Genomic DNA, 20,975 nt, shown 5'->3' with positions numbered 1-20,975 from the left:
GCTGTGTTTTTTTGACAGGGGACTCAGAACAACATTACTTTGAGGGTTTACTGGTGTATTTATATAGACCTTTCTGATAAAGCTTACTTAGTTTTAACCTTTCTTTCTCCTTTAAAGGGATACGGTCATGGGGAAAAAAAAATTTTTTCAAAATGAATCAGTTAATAGTGCTGCTCCAGCAGAATTCTGCACTGAAATCCATTTCTCAAAAGAGCAAACAGATTTTTTTATATTCAATTTTGAAACCTGACATGGGGCTAGACGTTTTGTCAATTTCCCAGCTGCCCCAAGTCATGTGACTTGTGCTCTGACAAACTTCAGTCACTCTTTACTACTGTACTGCAAGTTGGAGTGATATCACCCCCCTTCCTTCCCCCCCAGCAGCCAAACAAAAGAACAATGGGAAGGTAACCAGATAGCAGCTCCCTAACACAAGATAACAGCTGCCTGGCAGATCTAAGAACAACACTCAATAGTAAAAACCCATGTCCCACTGAGACACATTCAGTTACATTGAGAAGGTAAAACAGCAGCCTGCCAGAAAGCATTGCTCTCCTAAAGTGCAGGCACAAGTCACATGACCAGGGGCAGCTGAGAAATTGACAAAATGTCTAGCCCCATGTCAGATTTCAAAATTTAATATAAAAAAAACTGTTTGCTCTTTTGAGAAATGGATTTCAGTGCAGAATTCTGCTGGAGCAGCACTATTAACTGATGCGTTTTGGAAAAAAAAATTTCCCCATGACAGTATCCCTTTAAGCTTTCAAGGCCCTCTATGCCTGCGGCTGCAAACACTTTTTCCCGTTTCCTCTCTAGGAATATTTTAGAGCAATGACAACCATCTCCAACAGCTAATCAGCTCAAATAACTTTTTTCTGATAAACAAAGAATATTAATATTTCAGTCAGGCTCTGGCAGCTTCCACCTGGGATCACTACATACTGCTGAAAAGCCATATACGGTGCAGGACATTATTCCATCACTCATTTCTGCAGGCATTACGAAGAAGATTCTAAAATTAGCAGGTTTTCCCAGAAACGTTCTGGACAGGAATTTACTGTAGCACAGCGTCTACCCACAAGGAATTGATTCTGGCACTTCATAAAGCCAGTATAAGTAGAAACAATCAGTGACAACAACTAATATTAGCGAAAGCACTTCTGTACATACACACCCCCAAATGGCAGCTGCACATAGCATTGCTTAAGTTACCACCGGACTAGCGCCATGGAAGCAGTTTTTTATATTGCTTGAGAAATTCCTGAGAGACATTGAATTCCATTTTTATTCCGGGCCCAAAAGGATCTAGATGGTTTCTAAAAGCAATCTTGCACATTTACAATCTTGTTATGGATCTGTAATTTAAACAGAAAAGCCTTTCTACAGGCAGAGTTTACTTTGCCTTTATATATGGTTCACTAAAACCATGTATAATGATTAGAATTATATTTGTGCATTTTACTTGCACCAACTTAAGGCTGATAAAGTGACTTCTGACTGGTAGCCAGATGGTCTATAAGTTACGGTCTGCTGTAGTCTAAACACTATAGTGATTAATGGCCCTGTCACATGGGGTATTTTATGAGCGGGTGGTAAATATCCTTTTGCACGGGCGATGAAGCACCCAACAATACCTGCCCCTTCCCACTAGTTGGAATCTCTGCATGTAAAATACATAACATGCAACAAGAAGCATGTAATGTAGAAAATCCAATTAATGTGAATCGACAGGTATTGTCGGGTTCTTCATCGCCTGCGGGAGAGGTGATTTCCTACTGTGCAATTAGGCACCCTGTATGTCAGCTAGTGTTAACACACCCTTGTTACCTATACACAAATTACGTAATTGCACAGACAGACCGACAGAGAAAAATCTGTCTTTTTGATGGTTAAATCAAGTGTTTGGAATAGTCATTAAAAGCTGGTACTGCAAAATAGTGGACACCTTTTTCAAAATGGTATGAAGGGAATTTTCGCTACAGAAATTAGACATTAATTGCTATGCCATGGCCAGATTCTTAGACATACTGATTTATGGTAGTCCACTGGTAAGTGGCAAAGTGAGGTCTTACTCTACATATACACTTATATTATCAACCCTAATAAACAAATGTGATCCCCAACCAATGTCTCACGGGCAACATGTTGCTCACCAACCCCTTGGATGTTGCTCCCAGTGGCCTCAAAGCAGGTGATTATTTTTGACTTATTGGCTTGGAGGCAAATTTTGGTTGCATGAAAAAAAAAAAAAACAGCTGTACTGCAAACAGAACCTCCTTTAGGCTGCCAGCCCATATAGGGGCTACCAAATAACCAATCAAAGCTCTTATTTGGCACAGGGACTTTTTTATGCCTGTGTTGCTCCCCAACTCTTTTGACATTTAAATGTGGCTCACAGGTAAAAAAAAGTTGGGGACCCCTGTTGCAGCCTATTACGCCCCTACCAAAAAAGTGAATAGTGGAAGTGGGAGGACAGGTAAAGCAGAGGTGACTATAGGCAGAAGCAGGTGAGATCAAGCAATTGATTTTACTTTTAATGCATACTCGCAGACTCTCCTTAGGCCAGGTACTGGATCTGAATACTACAGTATTTTTTGCAGATGATGTTTTATCAACCTTGCTTTGAATTTGAGTTATTGGGGGAACTGACCATCTCTATAAAGACCAACCATGGGAAAAATAATATGTTGAACATTGCAATTGCTTGTATTCCTGTACACGGTCTCTGCAAGTCTATCTGGACTACAAACGCATGAAGCAATATCAGTTGTTGCGGTTTCTGAATCTGTATGCATGCATCAGTCTGATCACTTCCAACAACTATTGTGGCAAATGAAACAGAGGGAACGAATCGGAGAGTGCTTTATTAAAGAAATTACAGAAGAAGACAAACAGACTTACCAACCTTCCCATACCAATAAACTGAAGATTAATTCCAAGTGACCTACCTTTGGCCTAAATTGATTTGTTGGTCCAACATATTCATGCTGAGCTTTGATGGTCCCCCACGGATGGTTGATTTTAAAGCACTCATTGCAGAAACTAGCATTGCAATCCATGCAGCTTTTGGTAGATTCCTGAGCTGGAGGTTTACAATAGTCACACATGATGGCAGTAGCTGCTCGGGCTGCCTGTCTGTAGCGTTCCACAATAGTTTCCAAAGTAACGTTACGAAAAAGGCCATTGATCCCACGTTCTCCAAGATCTACATCGTGCAAGCACCCTGGGCATGCTATGGTTGTGATCTTGGGAGTCAACGAATTGCGCTTCGAGCCTAGGAAATGTTCAAATAAAAATGAGTCCATGCCAAATATAAACATCACAACAAAAGAAACCATAAGCACATAAGCAAAATTAAATTTAAATAGTAAAAACAAGAGAGATTAGATCATCTATTGCCAAAAAATTGTAAGTAACCGACATCAGCAAAATACTAAGCTCATCCAACTTTAGCCAGTAGGAAGCACTAAAACATGGCCTTTGCTGGAGAAGACAACTCGTGACAACCTGCTGGGAGCTATGCTCAGAAAAGGATAAACGAGGGACTGTTCTATATTCGTGACAACTTTGTAGGCAACGACTGCTATCATGTTATATAATAAATATTGCAACATCATCTTTCTTATATAGTACTAAACCAATGCACAGGAAATCAGACCATAACAACCTATTTTGGTGCCTGTTCCTTGGCATGCAACAGGCCACAAAGGGAACAGTGCATATAAAATCAAACGGAAGATCCATACCAAAGGTGCCTCTGTTGGTTTCTCAAAGAGTCACACAAATACCACAAAACACACTTCACACCTTTTCTCCTGACCATCCAACAAAACATGGTTTTTGGACATCCATGAAGAAGCACAGAAGCAATCTCTTATTACCCACCTAGTTACTGACCTACTTTCCCCATGGTGATATTTAGAAAACATGCATTTTTGAAAAGACACAAATATGGGATTGAAAACCAATGATTTGTAGCATGCATGTCCTTACAAGAAAGCGAAATGCAAATTCATAGGTTTTAAGGCTTAAAAACAAGTTGCAAAAAGTGTAAAGATGCAAAAAATTTAGTATTGGTTTAAAAATGTCCATTTTTTAACATTTTGCTTCCCAGCAAGCAGTTTGTCACTGCCAAACAAACAGCTCTCTGATACTGGCCTGTTCTGCACTGACAAAACCATAACATCAGACTATGTGTTTGGGACTGGATCATGAAGAGAGATGCTAAGGACTAAAAATACTGGTAATGGGGTGATGGAGTAAAAGGCAACAAACACAGCAAGATGGTTGGGCAATAAGGATATTTTAGAATAAATTTGCAGACTTTGCTCTGTACCTGTAAGGCCCTCAGCACAAAATTCAAGGATAAGCAATTTGAAAAAACGAATTCCAGTATTCTTAATTTTTCAGCAATTAAACTGGATTAGAAGTTTGCTTGCTTCCGGAGCACTAGGGACTAGGCACTTGTGCTCTGGTATGAACAAAGGATGCGCATCGGAGGGGACAATGAAAGACACTGGCCTCCGGGTGCCCTCAGGAGTAATCCGGTCCTGTATGTTTCGTAAAATGCATTTTTGCTAGATTTTTTATCTGCAGGTAGTGTAGATTTCCCACGGGTAACACATCTCCCCTAAAAGGGGTTACTGCTCTGGGGTTGGTGGATAAAGGCTATGCAATTCAGATCATTTTCAGTCAATAGATATAAGTTATTGTAGCCTCACAACTACTCAAAGGGTCTCCCACAGGTTAACAAATACATATTCCATGCAGAAAAAAAAGTAAACTGCACTAGAACATGTACAAAAACTAACTACAGCAGCATAGAACAGCCTGGCAAGTTCATTTAACCCTGCATGTGTGGTCTAAGAACACATAACACAATATTTCAGCTAGCAGTGCTGACCAGATCATTCTCCAGTATAGGCTTACTTATAAAATTAATATGACCCTTGTGCTCTGGGAGCTGAACATTCAGCGACATTTATGAGAGAGGTGCAGCATCCAAGAGAACTGTCTAGCATCTCAGACACGTCTCATTCCTCAATACATTCTATCCTGCACCCAAATAGAATCAAGATGCTATATAGCTGCTAGAATATGGTGGGACAGTCTAGAAGAAGAGAAAATATTTTATAAACTATTTACGAAAAATCGACATTCTGGTAAGAAGCAACTTGTTTTTAAGGACCTTGGACTCGGTAAGCATTGTGCCGCTTTTGCCTTTAGCAATAAACATTGCATGCATACACCAAACGGAGAGTGAAGCCAAAGCACCAATTAGGTTACATTAGCTTTGCAAGCTTTCATTCTGTTGGAAGACAACTCTATGTACATTGTGAAGCAATGAAGCATGCTGATGATGACCCAAAGATAAAATGGATGGATTGAGAAATGGACAGTCACAAACTAATGGTGGGTTTCAGCACCTATGGAATTCCTTCATTTTGCTAAATATGCTTTGCATCAGGCAAGTATGTCACCAAAATAGTGAAATGTACAATAAATGGGAACAGATCTTGGATGTGTACCTGATTATAATGGAAACAATAAATGGAAAGAAACCATACAAGGCTTCCCTATGGATAGTACTATTTATAACTGTACTCCTAACTGCTTGTCTATCTATGGCCTTCCTTAACGATCCCTGAGCTTTATTTACTTTTTCTAGGAAAAAGAAGTCCCACCCACAGTGGAGCTAAAATCTTCCAAACAGCCCAACCAAATCCATGAATTTACAGCAAGATTAATGCTTAAAAGGGCAGGTTTCATAGTTACGCTCAAGCACAATCTGATTTCTACACTTTTTCTTCTCCAACCTACGCCTATCTGGGACAGGACAACTCTCACCCTGTCACAATGGGGTCTTATTCTTCCAGCAGTCATGGCAGAACAAAATGAAGGTGTTTTTCATATGGCATTTAAGCAAAGATTTTCATAATGTTGTAATGTCACCCTAACAGTGTTGGGAACACACAAAAAGCATTCACCACAAATCTCTCCAAAGTGTCCAGTTTAAAAATAAAAATTAGATAAACAGATAGGCTGTGCAAAATGAAAAATGTTTCCAATATAGTTAGTTAGCCAAAAATGTAATGTATAAAGGTTGGAGTGACTGGATGTGTAACATAATAGCCAGAACACTACTTCCTGCTTTTCAGCTCTATAACTCTGAGCTAGTCAGCGACTTTAAAGGAATAGTTCAGTGTGAAAATAGAAACTGTGTAAATAGATAGGCTGTGTAAAATAAAAAATGTTTCTAATATAGTTAGTTAGCCAAAAATGTAATGTATAAAGGTTGGAGTGACTGGATGTGTAACATAATAGCCAGAACACTACTTCCTGCTTTTCAGCTCTATAACTCTGAGCTAGTCAGCGACTTTAAAGGAATAGTTCAGTGTGAAAATAGAAACTGTGTAAATAGATAGGCTGTGTAAAATAAAAAATGTTTCTAATATAGTTAGTAAGCCAAAAATGTAATGTATAAAGGCTGGAGTGAACAGATGTCTAATAAAACAGCCAGAATCCAACTTCCTGCTTTTCAGCTCTATAACTCTGAGTTAGTCAGCGACTTGAAGGGGGGCCACATGGTACATTTCTGTTCAGTGAGTTTGTAATTGATCCTCAGCATTCAGCTCAGATTCAAAAGCAACATATATGACCCATGTGGCCCCCCTCAAGTCTCTGATTGGTAACTGCCTGGTAGCCAGGGTAACCAGTCAGTGTAAACCAAGAGAGCTGAAAAGCAGGAAGTTGGATTCTGACTGACATGTTATACATCAAATCACTCCAGCCTTTATACATTACATTTTTGGCTAACTAGCAATATTAGAAACATTTTTTATTTTGCACAGCCCATTTACCCAGTTTTGATTTTTACACTGAACAATTCCTTTAAAGGGGGCCACATGGGACATAAATGTTCAGTGAGTTTGTAATTGATCCTTAGCATGCAGGTCAGATTAAAAAGCAAAGGGTTATGACCCATGTGGCCCTTCTAAAGTCACTGATTGGTTACTGCCTGGCAAACAATCAGTGGAAAGCAAGAGAGCTGCATAGCAGGAAGTAGTGTTCCGGTTATTATGTTAGATATCCAGTCACTCCAGTCTTTTTACATTACATTTTTGCCTGACTATTTTAGAAACATTTTTTATTTTGCACAGTCTCTCTATTTACCCAGTTTTTATTTTTACACTGAACTGTTCTTTAAAGGCTGCGTCCACTATAGGCTTTAGCCTCCTCTAAGGGAAGGATTGTTTGGGATCACCTGTATAAAATACCCATCTGCCACTACAAATGCCTGCCATGCTTTTTCCCCAGAAGTGGTGACAAGCAATTAAGGGAGCTATCACAGCAGCTTTTTTGACCTGAAAGCAGCTCACTGACCAAAACTGCATATGTTATAAGCCTTAGAGCTATCTCTTGGTTTTAATGAGGAGCAAATGTTTGCTATTGGACACTTATTGAGGACAGGGGGCTGATTAGCACACAAAATGTGTGTATTAAAATAAAAAGAGTATGCATGCAAAAGGAATTGGTTGGCCGACTGTTGGTAGTTAATGTTTAAAAAATCCGAGCAGTGAAGTGTACTGAAAGCTGTAACAAAGTCAAGGTGTTCAAGAGCCAAAGGACACAAGAGGAAAGATAACCAAACTGCTTATTAAAGGGTGGTTCACCTTTAAGTTAACTTTTAGTATGTTATAGAATGGCCAATTCTAAGCAAGGTTTCAAATGGCCTTCAATTTTTCCATATCGTTTTTGAATTATGTGATTTCTTCTTATTCTTTCCAGCTTTTTAATACTCGTCTTTCTATTCAGGTCCTCTCCTATTCATATTTCAGTCTCTTACTCATATCAATGGATGATTGCTAGAGGCATTTGGACCCTAGCAACCAGACTGCTGAAACTGGAGAGTAGTTAAATAAAAAGCTAAAGCGTTCAAAAAACCAAATATTAAAAAAAAACGAAAACCAAATTGTCTCAGAATATCACTCTCTAGATCATGCGATAAGTTAATTTAAAAGGTGAACAACCCCTTTAAAGGAATACAGGTATGGGATGGCTTATCCATAAACCAAATATCCAGAAAGCTCCAACTTATGGGAAGGCCATCTCCCATAGAGTCCATTTTGCCAAGTAATTCAATATTTAAAAAAAAAAAAAAATTCTTCTACTTAATCATAACAAGGTTGTAAGCTGCATGAACCCTCATTGGCGGCAAACCAACCCTATTGTGTGTATTTAAAGTTTAGATGTTTTTAGTAGAAGGGGAAGGGGATCCCATTTACAGAAAAAAAGCTTGTCCTAAAAAAAAACATCCTGGATAATAGATTCCATACCTGTACTGTATATAATGAAACTGGCAGCAATTTTTATTTTTCTCCACCAGAATGAAAAATTACAATCAAAGAAAGATTAAACACCCACCACACAAAGGAAACTCAAGAGGATCATATATAAACAGAGATAAATAAAATCACCTATACTTCTTCGCCCAAGAGAATTCCGCTGGGAGGCTGAAAGTAATTGACATTTATAAGACATTACAAAATAATTATATATAGACAATTAGGCAGAATTTAAACACACTGTCAGAAGGTGTACATTTATAGCAAGATTGTTCACTTATAAGCTGTGTGTTGAAAACTAGAGTTCATCATTTCAATGTTGAAAGTGGTAGTTGTTGGTGAACAAATAATGTTGAACAATGGGCTCCGGGACCAATCTGAAGTTACAAAAATATTGAAAAGGATTTCAATAGGATTTCATCAACGGCTGTCATTTTTGTGAGATGCTTCTGAAACTATTCCATTCAAGATCTCAGAGACTTATCCATAGCACAAAGCTGGTACTTTATTGTTGAAGTGGAACTGCATCTAGTTCCCTTTTAAATTATTTTTCAACAACTTTTGCATAAAGCAATTCCCAGAAATGGTATAGTCTTTATCAACTGTAAGAGCTCTACAATACAAGCCCTTTCATGAATGTTCTACAGTAAATGTGCAGCTAATAGCAGTGATAGCTGCACATATTTTAAGGCCTTATCTGCTGCCATATTATGTGCAAATTGTGGTCCAAAGGGGTGCTACTTGATTCAGTACTACCATCACATTGTAAATTATTTTCATTTTTTTTTTTTTTTTTTTTTTTCAAACATACTTCCAGTGTGTGTGTGCTTGTGTGTTCCTGAAGGCTAAAGTATAACAAACAAGGGAAAGTGACCAGCTCCTTGTTGTAGCTCCCACCCTTTCCAGCAACAGTCAGGTCATCCCACTGGTGGCCAATAAAAGGGGAACCAAATTTGGGAGCTTTACTTTGAAAGCAGCAAGTAAGTTGCGGGTAAAACGTAATCCCTTTGTAAAATATATAATGAAGCAATAGAATTCTTAATGAATCAGATGCAAGTTGCGTGTAGAACTGGCTATACCAGGGATGACTGACGTAGTTGGCCAGCTTAAATATATTGCAGTATATTGACAAACAATCCCTGTTTTAAAAGGATAAGGCATTTTTAGTAGCTTAAGGGACAAAATGTTTCAATGTCCTTAATATATTGATAGTGGTTTGAGTGCAGAGGACCTCTTGTATTTGTCTTATTGAAGGTTAAAGGACAGTAATTGAAACCCTGGGTAACATGGTTTTGGGAACTACTATGTGCTTCCCTAGTGAAGGAGTAACAATGATGTCGGAAGGGGGGGGCCTAAGTGAAACTGATTTTTCATTCAGTGGGAGATTAAACGGATTCTGATTTGCGTTTAAAGGAGAACTAACCCCTAAACATTAATATGGCTAAAATGACATATTTTATATACTGAACTTATTGCACCAGCCTAAAGTTTCAGCTTCTCAATAGCAGCAATGATCCAGGAGTTCAAACTTGTCACAGGGGGTCACCATCTTGGAAAGGGTCTGCGACACTCACATGCTCAGTGGGCTCTGGGCAGCTGTTGAAAAGCTAAGCTTAGGGGTCGTCGCAAATTATCAAGCAGAATTATCAGTAGTGCACCAGGGTGGCATCTAAAATTCTATCCCAGACCATTTACGTCCCCCTGATGCTGTGGTTCCTTTAAAGAAGAACTAAAACCCCCTAGGAATAACAGACCTCCTTAACTACCTTTCTTCAGCCCCCCTCATCTCTCCCTCCCCTCACAGTGTATTACATATAAAGGCACTCTAATCTGAGAATCTGATCTTAAAATGCACAGCAGTGGAGTTTCCCGGCACCATATTCTGCCCATTCTCATCATCTTTGGGTCTCTTTTTCCGACACTAAACCTGCAGGAGCATGCACATTTGGAGTTTGTCAGGCTTCAACTGCGCATTTTACCGCAGGCTCAGTGTCAGCAAAGGATGAGAATGGGCAGAAGATGTAGACAGGGAATTCCGCTGCTCTGCAGTTTAGGCGCAGGTTTACAAATAGGGGTACCTATGTAATACACTGTGCGAGGAGGAAGATGTGAGGGGGCTGACGGAAGGCAGTAAAGGAGGTATATTGTTCTTAGGGTGGGTTTAGCTCTCCTTTAAATAAGCTGTCACTGCTGTGCATGCAAAATAGCTTTATATCTACTTCTGTTAGGAGACTAAAGTTTAAACTGTAACATATATATCTGTAATGAATAATAAATACCAACCTGATCTGACAAGCCTGTCGATTCTTTCCACACTTGGGGAGGTCAACCGAATTCGTGGGCTTCCAGGTGTCGATGCTTCTGAACTGACATCAGTGGAGTCCTCAAGACTCAAGTAAAGAAGTTCCTTGAGACACTTGTGGCAAATGTTATGCTGGCAGGGCAAGATCAGTGGATGGGTATACAATTCCTTGCAGGAAGGGCATACAAGTTCCCTCTCAATATTCTTAATTGCGCCCTTAAAAAAAAAAAAAAAAAAAAAGAGCAGTCTTAAAAAGAGCTAGGATATTATTTTTAGATTAAAAAATATTCAATCTGAAAACATTAAAGGAGACATTTTGTGTAAAAAATGAGAATGTACCAGTGCATTATACTTATTTAGATATAGAAGAATTGTGGTTAAAAAGTATTGTTTCAAGCTGATTTATTGAATATTTCTGCTAAAACCATAATAATCCCTCCCTTCTCTTCCACTTCCTGCTCCCTGAATTCCCAGGTTGTGCAGGGGAGCCAGTGGCTTTCAGCTCACTGCACTGTAGGACAGGAACCAATCAGCAGCTAGCAGGACCTGATAGGGAACTGAAGCCTGTCTGTGCTTGTGTGACCACAGGGCTGTGATTGGCTGTCCCCCTCCTACTGTGCTTCTGGCAAGTACTCTTAGGACACAACCCACCCTTGGAAACACAGACAGGGACCAGAGAACATCTGTAGGGAGCTTGAATAAAGAGGCTATTTTTAAAGATAATATAAATTTTTAGCACCATGTAAAAGCAATACCATATATTACTTATAACTGCCTACAAAACTTTTTTTTTTTTTTCATTTATCCTATGTCTCCTTCAAAATAAACAAAAAGAAATAAAGCTTAAATTTTCATTTAATGCGATTGTCTGCTATCTGGCACAGGACCTTCCGTGTGTTCCTGGAATGCTCAGTAGAGACACACATAGATAGCACAATACAATTTCTTTAAATAAAGGAAAACTATATTTTTTTGATGTGTAATGAGTTTGCAGCACAAATATTTTCCATACAGTTTATGAAATGCACAAAGGCAAAGGCCTCCTGGTGGGTTCCCTAGCATAGAGGCTGTAGCTAAAGAGGCCACCTGATGAGCATCACTTTACTGAAATATAGGACTTCAATAATAAATAGCAATTTCTCCTGGGGATGTACAAGTGGTTTCACATTACTCACTCCTCTGCTTGGAGAGGGGCAGGGTGCCACATTTGTTAGGCTTCCACTAAAATGAGATCATATTTTCCACCAGCTGTTGAGATACAAAATGGGGCATCATTAAAAAAAAAGGTCAGAATATTTGCTATGTTTTGTGAATTAGAGACAGATGATGAATTACCCATCTATTTCATTACTAACTGGTCAATCACAATAGGTTTTCAAACAGCTGGGCTGGCAAAAGGCAAATGTATAGCCCCCGGACCACCCAAGGATTTTTTCTTTTTTTAAATCAATTAAGGTCATGGGAATATAAACTTAGCCAAGGAACAAAATGGGCCTTTTTCTTAAAATAACATGGAAAGCAGAAAGCTAAAATTGTCTAAAAAAGTGCCGGCTCTAATCACACGTGGCGATTAATTTTCCGAAGTCGCCTTTGGTATACGAATCGCCGCATGTGATTAGTGCCGGCGATTTTTTATTTTAGCCAGGCGCAGAGTGAGGGAAGGAGTTCAGGGAGATTGGTCGCCGCAAAGTCGAGGCGATTAGTCGCCAGGCAACTAAATCTCCCTGAATCGCCCAGTGTGCCCTTACCCTAAAATTTGCAAGTCCAAACCCTAGCAACCATGAATCAGTCTGAATAAGAGACTGGAATATGAATAGTAGAGGGCCTGAATAGAAAGACAAGTACTAAAAAGTAGCAATAACTATAAATGTGTAGCTTTACAGAACATTTGTTTTTAGAAGAAGGCAAATAATTCAAAAACTATAAAAAAAAAGGAAACCCACACAAGTATTTGTGTTTTCGAATAGGCTTTAGATAAAAATGCAGTCAGAATGTCATACAAAATTAAATCAAAAGCTATTTTAAATCAAAGAAGAAGTAAAACCTGTTGAGCCCCCAAACAGGCCACAGGAATCTGATGATGGAATCATTGGGAAGGGACACTCTACTAACAGGTATTACTTGTCCTTTAAAAAAAAAAGAAATCATGCTTTGTAGAAAACCTAGCTATCGCCCAAATGCAAACTAAGGATATGAATTAAATACAGCGAAAACTAAATGTTACATTCCCTGATTTTACGTTTTCCCTCATTTTACATTGTTGTTTTGTGGTCCAACATATAAATGTTATGCATAAGACATTTTACATTTTCCTGGATTTTACACCATTTTTTTCTGGTGCCCTAAAAACGTAAATGGGGGTTCTACTGTATGTTTGTTGCATCTTCATTTATTTGTGTTACTTGCAGTGCACTGGTTAGCATTGCTGCCTTGTAGTACTGGGGTCAGGATTAATTCAAGCCAGGGCAATATCTGCAAGGAGTTTATCTGTTCTTACCATGCATGCGTTTATTTCCTCCCACACAAAGACATACAGGGAGGCTGATAACATTGGCCATAGCATATGTGCATATGACAGGGACCTTAGACTGTAAACTCTAATGAGGCAGGAACCGATATAAATGACAACCTATTTAAAGCACTTCAGCATATGTATATAAAGGTTAATAATGAAACTATGGCAATAATGCATGCATCACTTCCGAAACACTTGCCACAATCTACACAACAAAGTGTGCTGAAAGTGGGGGAGGAACGGATTGCCTCCTTCAATCATCCAGATGCACTAAAGAACCCATATTACATTCTGCCTGGATGAATTAGCAGAAAGCACAGGACACCAGTCAATCATTCGGAAAGAGGTTTTGTCTGCACATTTTAGACCCCTGTGGGAAAAGCACAAAAGGAAGGGATGCGCAATAAAAAGTACTAAAGGAATGGACGTCTCAGAGAAAGCCACATGCAGAAATTCCTAGAAGCAAGTGGATTTTGAGGCTGGAAGCGCAATTAAAATGTGTATATTGTAAATACAAACTGGCCAGGAGCACATAGTGCACGATCATTACCGTATATTTATTGTCAGTATGACGGAAATGAAAGCAAAATGATTCACTTTATTGTGAATATGCGGGATTTTACTGACACAAAACATTAAAACCTCTACTCAGGTGGAGGCAGACACAGCGGATTTTGCATTTCGTGGTGAAATCCGCTGCGTCTGCCTGCACCCGAGTGGAGGCATTGTTTCCGGGTGCAGGCACATCGGGCATAAGAGCAGCAGCAGAGAAGCAGATTTTCGGCCTACAATTTGACGCAGGACGATATATGACTCGTCTGGCTATAGCCTAAAACAGACATCCACCTACTACCCAAGGGGATTTTGAGAAACAGATCAGTTGGCAGCCAACATATATGAGCCATTAAAGGGTGGTTCACCTTTAAGTTAACTTTTAATATGTTGTAGAACAGCCAATTGTAAGCAACTTTTCCATTGGTCTTCATTGTTTATTTTTTGCCTTCTTACTTTAATACTTTCTAGCTTTCAAATAGGAGTAACTCAACACATCTTAAAAAACAAATGTTCTGTAAGGCTACAAATGTATTGTTATTGTTTTTATTACTCATCTTTCCATTCAAGTCCTCTCCTATTTAACTTAGAGCCTAGCAATCAGATGCTGACATTGCAAACTGGAGAGCTGCTGAATAAAAAGCTAAATATGTAACTCAAAAACCACAAATAATAAAAAATGAAAACCAAATGCAAATTGTCTCAGAATATCACTCTCTACATCATACTAAAAGTTAACGCAAAGATGAACAACCCCCTTAAGTTGCTGACTTTTGATCTGAAGGCTGACGCAAATAACTTGAACTTACATTATTCGTCAATAAATTGTTATCATTTTTGCAAAGAAATCCCACTTACAGTATACATGAGAGAGAAGGACACATCTGGCCCATGGGCCTCCAGTTGGCCAGACCAGCACTAGAGCAATTAGTGAACTATGAAACTTGCAGTAGATGTACCATATGAAATATCTGCATCAAGGGTAGTGGTTGGGGGGGGTCCTGTTGAGGTGTCATGGAGTGGTATCCCCCGTTTCAGCAGTTACAGTATATAGCTGCTATTGTAATGCATGTGAAGAATTCAACAGCAATTAGAGAAGACAGGAGAGGGAAAAAGAAAAAATAACTGCTCATATTCACTGAACAGATGAACAGGCAGTCGGAACATCACTCACGTTCCTTTCATGGGAAGCAGAGACTTTTTACTGCAGCCTGTGTGATGTTAGGGGAGGGGGCACTCCAGCCAGTTTTGGATCAACTAAACCGCAAACCCATCAGTTGCCATTACCACCAATCTGAAAGAACATCCTAACAGCCAGGGGCTCGGTCACTCGCATCAGAAAATCAGATAGCCATGATAATGACACAGTTCTCTTCCCAAGCACAACTGCTTTATAAGACCCCTCTCTTAGGAATGGGACATACTGGGCTGCATGCACTCAATTCCTATGTACAGAATCAGGTTGTGATCACATATTAGAATATAAAGTGGAGCAGGAGAGCTTAGAACCAGTTATACCAGCTCATTGTGGACAAGCCTCGAGCTCCTTACAAGTAAAAGAATTAGGAGTTGGCGGTTTCAGTTTATTTGTGATTATTTCCTTCTAACAAAAGGCAATATTATCTTTTTGTACTTGCTCTTAATAGGTACATGACTTCATATTGCCAGCAGCTCTAAATGCATAAGTAATGAAAGTTTTCCTCTCTGTAAAGAGATTATTTGGCGGCATTCAACTAACAGTACTGAGGGGCAGATTCACTAAGGGTCGAATTTCGAAGTTAAAAATACTTCGAAATTCGACCCTCGAATTGAAATCCTTCGACTTCGAATATCGAAGTCGAAGGATTTAGCACTAAACGTTCGTTCGATCGATCGAAGGATTTTTCGTTCGATCAAACGATTAAATCCTTCGAATCGAACGATTCGAAGGATTTTAATCCAACGATCTAAGGAAAATCCTTCGATCAAAAAAAGTTTAGCAAGCCTATGGGGACCTTCCCCATAGGCTAACATTGACTTCGGTAGGTTTTATCTGCCGAAGTAGGGGGTCGAAGTTTTTTTTAAAGGGAAAGTACTTCGACTATCGAATGGTCGAATAGTCGAACGATTTTTCGTTCGAATTCGAACGAATTTAACCAATTCGATGGTCGAAGTACCCAAAAAATACTTCGAAATTCGAATTTTTTTCATTCGAATCCTTCACTCGAGCTTAGTGAATCGGCCCCTGAGTGTAGCCATTTCTGGGGCCTCAGAGAGCAATAACAAACCGATCAGGATGTCAAAAAGGGCTCCCAATGTGCTCATTGCGCAAAAGCCCAGAGGGCCAACAGTCAAGTTCATTCCTAACACATATGCTGTTTAGAGATTCAAAACACAGATATGTCCATCAACTTCAACCCTTCACTTAAAGGGACAGTAACAGCATAAAAATAAAAGTGTTTTAAAGTAATTCAAATAAAATGTACTGTTGCCCTGCACTGGTAAAAGTTATGCGTTTGCTTTAGAAAGACTACTATAGTTTACATAAACAAACTACTGCATAGCCATGGTGGCAGCAATTTAAGATGAAATGGGAGAAAAGGCACAGGTTACTTAGCAGATAACAGATAAGATCTGTAATAGAATACAATGGTATTGTGCAGAGTGCATCTGTAATCTGCTATGTAACCTGTGCCTTGAATGGCTGCCCCCCATAGCTACAGCAGTTTGCTAATATAAACCACAGTAGTCTGTCTGAAGCAAACACACCAGTTTTACAAGTGCAACACTATATTATATTTTAATTACTTTCAAACACTTTCATTTGTTGGTGTTACTGCTCCTTTAAATGGAAGCAAAACTGCTGTTTCTGGCCTACAGCAAACTGGAAGTAAAGTTCATTCTCAATTGGCAGCTGGCTCCTTGACCAGTGCTGGATGAGATATCAAGGATCCTTTATCTAGAATGTCAATATTCAGATTCACATTATGTCCATTATAAGCACTTAATTCCAATTAATTCCTTTTTCTCTGTAATAATGAAACAGTAACTTGTACTTGATGATAGATAAGTTGCTTTATCCAGAAGATAAAACTGCTTTATCCAGAAAGCTGCAGATCCCAAAACTTCTGACTAACATTTACAATACTTGTACCTTCAAAAAGATTAATTTAATTATTACACATTAGCAGGAATGTAACACAGAGCTCACAAGGGTCACCAATGCACTAAATTGGCCCCATAGATTAACTGAAGCAGCCAGTTACCGGTAATAACCTAAGGGCCAGGGCACACAGGCAGATTAGGGGAGATTAGTCGACAAATCTCCTCTTCTTCGGGTGACTAATCTCCCCTAACTGCCTCCCCGCCGGCTAAAATATAAATCGCCTGCAGGACTGCACTCGGATCGATTTGTTTTCCGAATCTGCCTGAAGGCTTGATAAAGGGCCTGGTTGGCTCGAAACGTTGACTTTTTGTATGCTATGGGCTAAATAAACTCTGCATTTGAGCAAATTTAATAGTGTGGTGCTGGATTTTTTCCATGTATTGATGTGACCCTAGGACGCACCTGACACAACAACAGTGTTTTTCTGGGAGGTGAGCGCTCCATTTTTTGTGCTTGAAGTTGCCTCACAAGGAAACTTCGGAAAACTAAGCGATCTAAGCCGGTGAGCTACAATGTAGCCAAGGGGGGCGGCTTTTCAGGGAGATTAGTCGCCACGAAGAAAAGGATGATTTAGAGTTTAGAGCTGGGCGACTAATCTCCCCAAATCTGCCTGTGTGCCCTGACCCTAAAAGTGAAGGACAAAGGGTGAGGGCATGGGTGCTTGGAGGTGTTATGGAAGGGGATTCAGTTTAGTACCAGTGCTATGAGTGACTAGGAAAAATACCCACAACAAAACAGCCCATGCACAATTATATGTCACTGCTGCAATAAAGTTACAGTAAGTAGAATGTAGAGAGCCGTCTAAATAATTAGATAAGTAACTTGGGTGTCACCTCTGGCAAAACCAGCGGCCAGTTGCTGCATGTGAGAGGAGTCATCCAGTTCAACACTGCGGTATGAGCTGTTCAATAAAGGCAGGGGAGAATGATTTAAAGGGAGATGTGTCATCACTGAGCCGATTGATGATGTTCTTATAGTGTGAGTTAAGAGAGAGCAGGGTCAGGAAGTTATTAGAAGCAGTTTCACTAGGGGTGAATAGAATAGAGCGCAGGCTGGTGCTGCTACACTGGGGTCAGATCCTGTTAGAGGATACTGGGAGTTGTACTACAAGAGCAGCAGCAGGTCATGGTGTCGGCTAGACGTTCCCACATCTAAGGCAAAGTCTGCGACAGGACGAGGATATGGTCGGTACTCGGGTGAGATCTGCCCACACACGCGGGGCATGAACCTCAGGGAACTGCGCCTCTGCGGCTTTGGGTCACTTACACCCTGGCATTTCCCATATTTATTATCCATATTTATTATCCATTCCACGTGCCACTTACTTGTTGTCCTCCCATCGACTCGCGGCGACCCGTCTCCTCCATCTGCGCTTGTTTGTTGCGGCAGACACAGGCGCTGGGTCAAACACGCGATGTCACACGCCAATCCCGGTCTGCGTGTTCGAACAAATATATCTCACGGTTTTACGCGCTCCCAATACAGATATTCCTTGAATCAACGCTCCGACCGCATCTCACCCACACACCGCCCGACAACCTTCTCCGCTCCAACTTCAGCATCTGCCGCTCGGCTTCTGGGCGGTGTTGAATGGGTGCGGCTAACATAGGGGGCGGGGTTATTAGTTCCGATCCAAGCCGGCAAGGTGGGCGTGGTCATTTACCCCCAGTTAGTTAGGTGATTGGGAGTAGTGGAGTTCAGTGCCAGGTAGACGCGTTATACCTGTTGCATTAGTGGCAGGCATGTGCGATACACTAGGTACTACTCTTTCTGCAATATCAGAGACATATTTTATTCCATATGGAGAAGAGGAAGGCAGGGCCGCCATTAGAAATCACGGCGTACAACAAAATTTTGCCCCGCCCACCCTGGTTCCCAAGCCCCGCCCCAGACCCACCCACTCCACGTCACAGTTAAAAGACCACACAGACATCAGCGCTAAAAAAGTAATCCCCCACACACATAAATTGATGTGATGGTCAGGGCCCCCTTATAAGTTTTAAAAAATAACATTGGCGGCAGGGCCCCCAATAAAAGTTTTTTTTTTTTAAAAAAAGCATTGGTGCCAGGGCCCCCCTTACAAGTAAAAAAAATTGGGGTCCCAAAAAATATTTTTTTAAAAAAACATTGGTGGCAGGGGCCTATAGAATATTAAAATAATACATTGGTGGCCAGGGGATTAAAAAAACAAAAACTGGTGTTCAGTAGAATTGAACTCATGGCTTCAGGACTTCAACTTCGCCTCCTTTCGTGACTTCGGGTCTTTTCGCCGCTTCAGGACTTCAATTTCGACTGATTTCGTGACTTCGGGTCTTTTCCCCGCTTCGGGAGTTTGGCACTTCCGCATTTTTGGCTGGCCGCAAATCTTCAATGCTCGCAAGGGGGGCCCAGCTCTTTCAAAAGTGCACTTGTCCCCCCCTGATGGCGGCCCTGGGGGAAGGTAAGTCCCTCGAATGGAGTTACTGGTGAAAATGCTTGAGACGCAACGCTCGGAAACCGTATTGGGGGCATTTCAGGTTCTGTAAAGGGCGAGGCGGGAGGACTACTGGTTTTGGCCATAAGTGGGAGGGGCCCGAGTGTACTTACCTCAGATTGTAAAGGTGGCTTTATTAAAGGTGAACCAACCCTTTCAATTGACCTCGGTATCAGTGGTAGGTTGATAGTGTGGGTTACTAAACCCTGCAGATTCCACACAGGGCAGCCAGGAAGAAGAGCTGTCTTGTTCTATTCCTGTTAAGCTGGCCATAGACGCAAAGATACAGTCTTTCGTACAATTTTCAAACCGTGTGCGGAATGTCCAGACATTTTTCATATTGTTGTACGTATTTGCCTATTTGACGATATCAATGGGAGACTGTCACTAATATTTGTCGACATAACTTTCATACGATGCCCGAGCATCATGTGACTGGTTCTCTTTACTACTTTAAATTAATCTCATTGGTTAGTTGCAGGTCGGATGATTGGCACGGACCATCGTTCGTCAGACATAGGCTAAAATCTGCAAGTCTATGTCCAGTTTTAAGTAAACAAAAGTTTGTATTTTTGCACTGTGGACTCCATTTTCATGGAGATTGGTTGGTTGTTTGGTTGATGGGACAGGTCAGAAGATTTCTGTCAGCGAACGACAATATCTGAAAATATCAATGGGTGACTGTCACTACTATTTCTTGGACATAACTTTCGTACGATTGCAGCGCAGGAAGTATAGGCAGGGGTTCTGCCTCGGCTTCCCCACAAGCTGCACGTCCATGGAGATCCTAGGAAGGCGACCCCCATACCGCTGCTGCTGGGCTCTAGATACACGGCGATTCCATGGGAAGGATCCAGTTTTTGTATCTGTCCATGACCAGTTGCACCGGCAGCGCAGGACTCAGCGGATGTATAAGTACCGGTTCAGCTCGGCTCCCCCGCAGGCTGCACACTCGTGTCTGCACTCCTCTACCTTACTGCACCTTTTGTAGAGACATTGGGGAGGCTACCCACATCGCCTTCCTACTGCTGCTGTTGGACACCTGGGAGGACGGAGGATGAAGAAGAGAAGGAGATCGGGTCAGAGAACAGCTGTCATGGAGGAGAAACAGCTAGGGAGGAGAAATCAAGCGCCGTAGAATGGATGTTCGCCGTGTCGCCGTTTCTTGAAGAGGACAGGAAGTGGAGTTTCAGTAAGTTATTTCTTAATAAAGGCTTTGCTATTTAAAGTTTAATTCGTCTTGGTGTTTTTTTTTCGTTGTATACTAACGAATTTTTAAAAAAAAAATTTTGATGTTACTGGTCCTTTAAGGGGTGATATGATAACTATGTAGAAATATATAAGGGGATCATATAATAATCTCTCTAATGCTTTATTTACCAGTAGGTCTTTCCGTCTGACACAAGGTCACCCATTCCGGGTTTTTTTACAGTGAGAGCTGTGAAGATGTGGAATTCTCTCCCTGAACCAGTTGTACAGGCTGATACATTAGAAAGCTTTAAGAAGGGGTTGGATTGCTTTTTAGCAAGTGAGGGAATACAGGGTTATGGAAGATAGCTCATAGTACAAGTTGATCCAGGGACTAGTCTTTTTTATGTAAAATTATCTAAAATGAAAACATTGTGAATATTGAAATAATTGCG

General features: G+C 40.6%; 1 protein-coding gene across 4 annotated transcripts in view; it reads right to left on the bottom strand.

Moving 5' to 3' along the window:
• trim36.L (tripartite motif containing 36 L homeolog) overlaps window positions 1–20,975 on the bottom strand; it is a 46,479-nt gene that overhangs the window by 10,436 nt on the left and 15,068 nt on the right. Inside the window, 4 exon segments of one of the 4 annotated variants that reach the window (NM_001091117.1) lie at window positions 2,949–3,274; window positions 8,478–8,513; window positions 10,629–10,863; window positions 18,185–18,434. In NM_001091117.1, the coding sequence (NP_001084586.1) occupies window positions 2,949–3,274; window positions 8,478–8,513; window positions 10,629–10,863; window positions 18,185–18,226 (639 nt within the window). In that variant the 5' untranslated portion in view covers window positions 18,227–18,434. 4 annotated transcript variants of the gene reach the window in all.

Source organism: Xenopus laevis, chromosome 1L (genome assembly GCF_017654675.1).
Source record: "Xenopus laevis strain J_2021 chromosome 1L, Xenopus_laevis_v10.1, whole genome shotgun sequence".
Taxonomy (NCBI): domain Eukaryota; kingdom Metazoa; phylum Chordata; class Amphibia; order Anura; family Pipidae; genus Xenopus; species Xenopus laevis.
Note: the sequence above shows the minus strand (reverse complement) of the source record. Positions and strands in the feature narration are given on the sequence as shown.